Source organism: Callorhinus ursinus, unplaced genomic scaffold, assembly GCF_003265705.2.
Source record: "Callorhinus ursinus isolate GAN/ISIS: 27379988/994484 unplaced genomic scaffold, GSC_fseal_2.0 scaffold71, whole genome shotgun sequence".
Taxonomy (NCBI): domain Eukaryota; kingdom Metazoa; phylum Chordata; class Mammalia; order Carnivora; family Otariidae; genus Callorhinus; species Callorhinus ursinus.
In genome coordinates, this window is record NW_027397133.1 from 1,213,614 (window position 1) to 1,223,003 (window position 9,390).

General features: G+C 50.5%; 1 protein-coding gene across 5 annotated transcripts in view; it reads right to left on the reverse strand.

The window, feature by feature from the left end:
- MYH14 (myosin heavy chain 14) overlaps positions 1-9,390 on the reverse strand; it is a 95,658-nt gene that overhangs the window by 48,125 nt on the left and 38,143 nt on the right. For all 5 annotated transcript variants that reach the window (XM_025849784.2, XM_025849783.2, XM_073886405.1 and 2 more), the window contains 5 exons: positions 4,888-4,983; positions 2,591-2,709; positions 1,225-1,377; positions 888-1,061; positions 383-556 (listed from right to left, as the gene is read on the reverse strand). In XM_025849784.2, coding sequence (XP_025705569.2) covers positions 383-556; positions 888-1,061; positions 1,225-1,377; positions 2,591-2,709; positions 4,888-4,983 — 716 coding nt within the window. The remainder of the gene's footprint in view (positions 1-382; positions 557-887; positions 1,062-1,224; positions 1,378-2,590; positions 2,710-4,887; positions 4,984-9,390) is intronic.

Consider the following 9,390-nt stretch of genomic DNA (forward strand, 5'->3'; position numbering starts at 1 on the left):
CCTTCTCCCAGATCAGGAACTTTGTGAGGACAGAAACCACGTCCGGCGTGGGGCCCCAGCTTTGCTCAGCACAGGGCTGAGCACACAAAAGGCACATCTTTGCCAAATGAGGGAATAAAATGCACATAATTCTCCTCACGGCGAACTCCTATCCACCCCTCCAAGCCTACTGGAAATATTTCCTCCTTCAGGAAGCTTTTGCTGACTTCATCAGACAGAGTCCTCGGTCCTCCTTGGGCTTCCCCGGCCCCTGTCAGTGTCTCGTTCCAGGGGACATTGGTGGGGGGGGGGGGCCTGTGTTCCCTCTGCACTCTCCCTGCATCTGCAGCCAAGTGGTCCCCACCCCCCGCCCACAGGCCCCAGGGCCAGCCCAGCCACCTACCTTGCCCGCATAGTGCAGGACGCTGAAGTCAGCCTGGTCCCGCAGGTTCCTTGGCCGCTGGAACTTGGGGTGGCCTCCTTGCTCCTGGGCCACCTTCTCTACAAAGGACTTGTCCGTGGCCTTTGGGAACCAGCACTCCTCGTCCAGCAGGGCCAGGAGCCCAGGGGGGTTAGCCTAACCACCAACAGGAGGAGAAGAGTACGTCAGATCCCCACACACTGGACGCTTAGGTTGCTGCTAACGTGTAGCTCTTGTAAGAGGCACACGGACATACAATAGAACACAGTTCCGGCTGTTGATGAGAGCTCTGGCTCAAGCCAGGCCCCGTGGCAGGCACATCCGGGGCCTACGCAACCATAAAGCAGATGCTGTCACGAACCGATTTAGAGGCCGGAGGCCCAGCAGGGCAGGAGTCGGACCGAGGTCTCGGATCTCACAGCTGGTGGAGGCGGCGGGGGGGGGGGGGCGGGGGGGGTGCCAGGGGCGGGAGGACCCTCGGGCTCACCGGCCGCTCGATGAGGTCGATGCAGGGCTGCAGGTCGAGGCCAAAGTCGAGGAAGGTCCAGGGGATGCCCTCGCGCTGGTACTCCTCCTGCTCCAGGATGAACATGGTGTGGTTGAAGAGCTGCTGCAGTTTCTCGTTGGTGTAGTTGATGCAGAGCTGCTCGAAGGAGTTCAGCTGCAGGAGATGAAGGGACAGGTGAGAGAGGGGGCAGAGACGGGGGAGGGGCAGAGACTGCGGGGGAATGGAGACCAGGGTGGGTGGGCAGACACCCAGAGGGAGGGGGACAGGGCCAGAGTGACGGAGCCCTCCCAGCCCCAGCCTGGCACCAAGCGCAGACCTGGAAGATCTCAAAGCCGGCGATGTCCAGGATGCCCAGGAAGGAGGCGCCCTGGCGGGGACTGCGATCCAAGGCACGGTTGAGGCGCAGGACCAGCCAGCGGAAGAGGCGCTCGTAGGTGGCCTTGGCCAGGGCCTCCAGCGCAAAGTCAGCCTGCGGGGGGTAGGGGGGCACATGATGAGGGCCCAGCCCGCCCCCCAGCAAGGAGACACTGGTGTGGACGGGCCCCCCTCACAGCTCATTGATAATGATGACATTAATGATGATGTCAACCAGGTCAGAGCCCTACTACGTGCCAGGCAGCGTGGGAGGCACTTGGGGGCACGTTAGTTCATTCATCTTCCCCCCATCCCTCGAACTAATTTCGACAGCATAACAGTTAAGAAGGTGGACTCGAGCCTGACAACACGGGTTTGAATCCTGGCTCTGCCCCTCAGAAGCTCTGCGTCCTCAGGCATGCGACTAAACCTCTCTGTAGCTCAGTTTCTTCATCTGTAAAATGGATCCTAACAATAGTACTTCAGCGGAGAGTGGAACCTGGCCTCTCATGTGACCCCCAATCTCTGACCCCCAATGGCCCCCACTGTGTCTTCTTCACCCTAGTACTTTGTTTGAGTGCCCAGCCTGGGGCCAGGCAGAGGCCTCTGCCCGAAAGCTGGATTCTGAAAACCTCTAGCATGGGTTCACTTCTCCCCAGTCCCACCACCATCATCGCTTTCCTGGACTATGACAGCAGCCTCCTTATGTCTCCCTGTTCCCACCCGTGCCCCTGGGATCCAATTCTCCATGCAGTAGACAAAGGGATCTTTATAAAAGACAAACCGAATCAGGTTGCTCCCCGGCTTAAACCCCCACTGGCCTCCTACCGCTCTCTGAATGAAACTCACCTCCTTTCTGTGGCTCCTAAGACCCTGCATGATCTGTCCCCTTCCGACCTCCCTGACTGCAGCTTCTGCCACCCGCTGCCCCACTCTCTAGCCTCACTGACCGCCTTGACAGTCGCAATTCACCAAGCCTGTTCCAGCCCCAGGGCTGTTCCCTCTGCCTTGAACCATCTGGGTCCAAACTCAAACATCACCTCCTCATGGAGAACTTTCCTGACCACATGAACCCCCTCCTTTACGGAAGACCTCACTGCTTATGTATCTTATGATCTGTTCCCTACTTCGACCTGAGCTCCACCAAGGCATGGTCTTTGTTTCCATTACGACTTCTATTCCTAGCACCAGAACCTGAGCGGGCAATGGAGCGAACAATCAGCCAAAGTTTGTTGAGTGAGCGAAAAACCAGCATGCGCTGCTTGAAGGCCCAGGACCCTGGTGCCTGGCTCTCCATGCACCCCGCCTGCCCCCCCAGCCCCACCCACCTGTTCCTTGGTCTGAGCCTTCTGCACGTAGTCTCGGCCAACTTTGATGCGGGGGCTGAGCAGGGCACGGGAGAAGTCTGTCACCCCTAGTCCCAGGAGACGGCAGAGCTTCTGTGCAGCTGAGGGTGAGAGGCACAAAGGTCTGATCAGCCCCAGGAGGCGGCAGCGGGCCACTGAGCGCAGCAGAGGGGGTAGCCCCCACTGCTGGTGGAACAGACGAGGGGCCCAGCCTCTCCCACTAGCAAGCATTACAATCCTAAAAGCGTGTACGTCCTCTGGCCCAGTAATTCTCTCTCAGGGACACCAAGATGGGATAAGTAATCCCAGAGGTGAGCAAAGACTGGACCAGGAGGATGTACATCACAGCCTTGTAGGTGATAGAGGAAAACAGGAAACAAGCTGAATGCCCAGCAACTGGGGATTGGTCAGGGAGTCAGGGATCCTCCATTTGAATACGTGTTCTGCAGTCACTGAAAATTATTAGCATTCATTACACGGTACACTTAATATGTGTGCATTTCACCGTTTGTATGTTTCACTCCAAAGAAAGAATTGTAAGCAAATACCGGACACCAGTAGGTGATGTGCATATGCGAGTTGATGCATGTGCATGTGAACTACTCATGTACACGCTGAAGTGCACGGAAATCTTCAACTTTGAAATGCACCAGACAACAGGATGGACGAACGATATATGGAAAGATACACAATAAAGCAAGTGTGGAAAATGTCAATGGTAGAATCTAGGTGGTGGATATCTGGGTGTTTGCTATAAAATTCTTTCAGCTTTTCTGTATGCTTGGACAATTGCTAATAAAATATTGGACGAAAAGCTACTGGAGTAAAAACCTATGGAAGTGGCCAATAAATAAATATTTAAAAGCAACTTGCTCTTCTCTATTTTTGTAGAGAAAAAAATTCATAAAAAATGGTAATTAAGAAATGTTTTCCAGCTTCTGTCACTTCCATAATGGGAAAACCATTACTACAAATTCTTAGCACCAGCAGAAAAGAGAAAGGAAAAGAACACATCTAGAAGGAAAAACACCAAATAAACAGTGATTCTTTCTGAGAGGTGAGCTGACGAGCATTTACATTTTTTTGTTTGTTTGTTCTTTTGGTGCAGTCGTAGTTTCTAATTCTTCTATGGTGACTTTGCATGGTACGGAAAGTGATTAAGAATTCTAACAAGTGGCCTGAAGAACAGCAGGGAATGTGTACTGGGGCACTATGCTGCGAGTCACAGGAATGTTCTGGAGGGTTCTAAAGCCTCTGCTGTGTCCTTTGGCCCATGGACTCGTTCTCCAATGAATGTTTGCAAATGCAGAGAATGAAACACCCAGGATTCCCCAGGAGATTAATTATGCTGACATATGGTTCTACCCACAGACCCCAGAGGAAGAAACCCCAGGAGTGTTCTAGTTAATAACCCTGAAACGTTACCCTCAGGGCATTAAGGGAAAAAAAAGCAAATTTCAAAATGGTCTACAAGGTCTGACCCCAATTTTGTAGACTGAATGAATAAATGAGGTGCACAGCACACTTGCTGGGCGTGTGAATAGAGCCCCCAAGCGCCACAGGTGATACCGCTGATCGACAGTGTGGTGGGAGGGGGTCCTTTTCTCATATTTTCTGTAGTTGTGTAGTTTTGGAAGATGAGCCCATAGGATTTTATAATCAGGATGGAAAGCTCTTGCTGTCTTGAGGGGGAAAGGGTGCGAAGCATGTTTCCACTTCTGTGACAATTATTTCTGCAATGATATGGACAGAGAACAAAGCCCAGAGAGAAATACCCCAGAATGTTGTAGTAATTACCTCTCAGGAGTATGACTGTGGGTCATTTCCCTGCTTTTATAGTTTTCTGTATTGCCAGATTCCCCCCATCCAACTTGTACTATTTTATGATCATAAAGAAGCAGAGCTATTTCCATTTTGATAAAAAAGAAATATCAACTATAATTCTGCTTTTGAAAAGCGAAAAAAATAGTGTATATATATATACATATATGTATATATATATGCAGAGCACAAAGGCCAGGAAGTGAAAAGCCTAATGCTAATGGTTTTCTCAGAAGGGCCGGGATGACGGGGGATCTCCGGCACACTGGTGTTGTTCAAACCTTCGGCAGAGAGGACACCTTTCGAATCAGGAAAAGAGTAGAAGATGACATTTCGGTAAAGGATCAGCACAGCTTGGAGGCATGCCTGGCTGGGGAGTGGGGAATGGGGGTGATGCTCTGTCTGGGGGAACAGGGAACATTGGGTCAGGTGGGTGGGCTGTAGGCCAGGTGGAGCACCTGTGTTGTCAGGCATGGAGGCTTGATCGTTGTTCCGTTCTCTCTTCAGGACGATGTTGCCAAACTGAAGAACGGCTGAGACTATCCGTAGCATGGCTAAGGGGCAGAGAGAGAACAATCACTTAGGGCTCCAGACCCTGATGTGTGGTCCTAACTGGCCTTTTTAAAAATCTATCTGAAAACCCTATGTCAGGGGCTTCTGGGTGGCTCAGTTGGTTAAGTGTTGGACTCTTGATTTCAGCTCAGGTCATGATCTCAAGGTCATGGGATCAAGCTCCGAGTTGGGCTCCACCCTCAGCGCGGAGTTCACTTGAGAATCTCTCTCTCTCTCTCTCTCTCTCTGCCCCTCCCCACCCCACCCTCCCGCTGGCGTGCACACATGCTCTCTCTCTCCAATAAACAAATAAATAAAATCTTAACAAAACAAAACAAAACCCAACTCTATGTCAAATTACACCACCGCCTCTCAGCTTAAAATCCATCTGTGACACTGGGCAGGTCCTAAAACATAAGAACGGATACATGAATTCTGTATTTTATATTCAAGGTTTGTTTTAGCACCATTTGGTGTCTGCTTATGTCCGTTTTATAAAGCAACGCATGTAAGATTTAAAAGGACACATGGGAATGAACGAAGAAAGTCTTGGGCAATATGAAAAGATTTCCTTTTTTAAGATTTTATTTTTAAGTAATCTCTACACCCAACGTGGGGCTCAAACTTATAGCCCCAAGAAAAGAGTTGCACGCTCTACAGACTGAGCCAGCCAGGTGCCCTAAATATGAAAAGATTTCTAAACTATCAAGTGAAAAATGTGAGGTGCAGAGTGGTATAGACAGCATACCACTGTCTACATTTTAAAAAGGCAAAAAATATACAGTCGATTCTCCTTATTGCCGAGTTATGTTCTTTGTAGTCACTGTGAACACAAATTAGCAAATGCAATCGAATTCGCTTATGGGAAATACAGGGTTTTGTTCCTGTGAGCCTCTGGTCATAATGTCATCAACTGATCAGTAACATCACCTTGTTTTGTATGTGTTTCTGTTCAAAGACGCCTTATCTAACATATAATGTTGCTTCGTTAACACTGAGCTCACAGCCAACAGCTAACTCGAGCCTGAAGGAAGCTCATCGGATTTATGTGTTTTCTCTGTGAGACACACTACAGCCTTCTTGCCTTCTTGCATTTGGGGATGTTGGCCAGCATTAAGCACCTTGCTTGGGGGGCATTTTAGACAGTGAAGCCATCAACAAGAAAAGCATAAGAAACGTGAAAAACGTGGCACTCAGCAGAGTGCAGGCGAAAAGGAGAAAAGGACTCTGGGTTACGGTATGAGCTGAGACAGGAAGGCAGAACACCGCCTTGCTGAACTTCAGCTGCGTGTGCGCTGGACAACTCAAGCTTCCCACCCCTGTGTGAATGACACGATGATCTTTACAAAAGCACCAGGAGTGCTGCTTTGGGGGGTTACGGATAAATTTAGCAAGTAGGCGAAGTTGCAAATGCAGAAGCCACAAAAGAGGAGGGACTGTAAGCGCAGGCTAGCCCAGAGCTTCCAGAAAGTTCCTTGTGAATGGACAGTCAGTGCTGCCCCCTAGAGTACATCTCAGGAACTCCCAGGGGTTGGCTGGCATAACAATGGAGGCCATGGGGGCAATCTGTGGGGTGTTTCTGGGTATCACAGGGCCCGCGCAGGTTGGGATCCAGACGGGGCCCAGGGCAGGGCCCTCTGCACTACACAGAATTGCCCACACCCCATGTGACTCCTAAATGTCCCACTAGACATCTGTGTCTGTGACATAATGTACTGTAATTATCTGAGTCCAATCCCAACTGTTTTATGTATAAACACAAGTGTTTTGTGTTTGGTTTTAATACACAGTGGATTTTTGGGGATGCCTGGGTGGCTCAGTCGGTTAAGCCTCCGACTCTTGGTTTCTGCTCAGGTCATAAGCTCAGGGTGGTGAGCTTGAGCCCCACGTTGGGCTCCGCACTCAGCGCAGAGTCCGCTTGGAATTCTCTCCCCCCACCCCCGCTCAATATCTCTTTCTCTCTCTCAAATAACTAAATAAATAACATCTTTTAAAAAAGATACACAGTGGATTTTCCAGGAGGGTAGCCACTGTGCAATCTGAGGAAAGACTGTGGTTGGTTTTGTTCAGAATGTTATCAAGATTTGGGCATCATCTCAGAACTCTGTCATCTCTGACAGCAAAGGGGCCCGTGGCCTTTGAGTGGACCACATAACACGCCTACCTCAGGCTGGGTCTGTATCTGCTGCTCTCACTGTGACCCTAACAGCGCGAGTGCCCAGCTACCCCATCAACGACGCATTCCAGAACAGTTTTTGTGACTTACAGGTTCAAATGGACACTGACTTATTTTCACTCAATACACGCCAGGTCCTGTTCCAAACACGTACAAATGAACTCATTTAACCTTCATAACAACTCAGGGAGGCAGATCCTACGATAACATTTTACAGGTTTGGAATGGAGTAAAACCCCTTCACAGATGGGAAAATCAAGGCACATTCCAGGAGCCAACTTGCCCAAGAGCATCCAGCTCATCCACAGCAGAGCTGAGGTGCAAACTCCAGGGTCTGCAGCCTTTACAGCAGTGCTTCTCTTTCCTCCCTCTTCCAGCATAAAATTCTAACGTAAATGCGAACATATAGCCCACATACAGAAAAGCGCACAAATCACACCCATCAGGCTCGATGAGTTTTTACAGAGTGGATGCACCTGTGGAGCCAGCCCCTCAGAAGCCCCCTCCCCTGGGACGCCTGGGTGGCTCAGTCGGTTAAGTGTCTGCCTTCGGCTCAGCTCATGATCCCGGGGTCCAGGGATTGAGCCCCAAAGGGGGCTCGCTGCTCAGCGGGGAGCCTGCTTCTCCCTCTCCCTCTGCCTGCAGCTCCCCCTGCTTGTGCTCTCTCTCTCTCTGACAAATAAATAAAATCTAAAAAAAAATAATAAAAAAAAGAAGCCCCCTCCCAGCCACTCACTGAACATGGACAAATTGCACAGTCATGGAAGAAGCCGAACACGAAAGCACACGTGCTGAATTTGTAACAAATTCGGGGACAAGTAAAACAACTCTAGCTCTTAGACGCCAGAATAATGATCACACTCAGGGGGGGGGGGGGGGGGGGCAGCAGTTCTGGTGACAGGAAGGGACACCAGGGGGCTTCTAGATGCTGGTTATATAGGCTGTTCACTTGCAGAAAGCCCCTGAACTGGATGCATAGGCTCCAGGTGCATTTTTTGGTGTCTAAGCTCCTACACTGTTTACTTAGAAAAGAGGGGTGGGGAGGGGAGGGGGAGGGAGGAGCACCTTCCTGGGAGACTCCTGCCAAAAATGCGTAACCTGAATCTAACCGCAAGGAAACACACCCAAGCGGAGACAAAGGAACTGGTCCGTAATCTTCAAAAGTGTCAAGGTCACCAACGATACAGGAAGAATAGTTCCAGATACACCGAGAATAAAATGCGGTAGGTACGGGTCATCCTGGCCCCTGGGAAATGTGTGCGCGCGCGTACGCATGCGTGCATGTGTGCGTGCGCCCCTGTGTGTGTCACTTACAAAATCTTTTTTGCTCTAAAGGACATTGTTAGGAAAACTGGCATAAAGCCTGTAAAAAACATTTTTGTGTGCTATAAAGGACACCGCTGGGACAATATGGTCTGTGAACGAGAGGACAGTGCTAACAGTGCCGATGCTAAGCTCCCGGTGATGGTACCGTCCTGCGGTTGCGTAAGAGAACGTTCTTTTAAAAAAAATATGCAGATGGGGGGCGCCTGGGTGGCTCAGTCGGTTGAGCGTCGGACTCTTGATTTCCATGCAGGTTTGAAGCTCACGGTTGTGGGGGGGGAGCAGCAGTTCTGGTGACGGGAAGGGACACCAGGGGGCTTCTAGATGCTGGTTATATAGGCTGTTCACTTGCAGAAAGCCCCGAGCCCCGCGTTCGGCAGGCAGCCTACTTAAAAAAAAAAAAAAAAAAAAAAAAAAAAAAGGCACTGACAGATGCGGAAGGGTGGTAGGCTGAACAATGCCCGCCCTCCCCCAGAGGTCCACGTCCGAATTCCTGGACCCTGAGAATGTTACCTGGCAGAGCAAAATGGACTTCACGGATGTGATTAAGAATGCTGAGATGGGAGATTGATGAGCTCTGGCTCTAGCTGCAGGGTCCTCATAAGAGGGAGGCCAAGGGAGAAGGCCACGTGAGCGGAAGTTAGAGTGATGTGCTTCGAAGCCGGAGAAGACAAGAAAACAGATTCTCTCCTCGAGCCTCTGGAAAGAACCCATTCTGGGGGCGCCTGGGTGGCTCAGTTGGTTAAGCGACTGCCTTCGGCTCAGGTCATGATCCTGGAGTCCCGGGATCGAGTCCCGCATCGGGCTCCCTGCTCGGCGGGGAGTCTGCTTCTCCCTCTGACCCTCTTCCCTCTCGTGCTCTGTCTCTCATTCTCTCTCTCTCAAATAAATAAATAAAATCTTTAAAAAA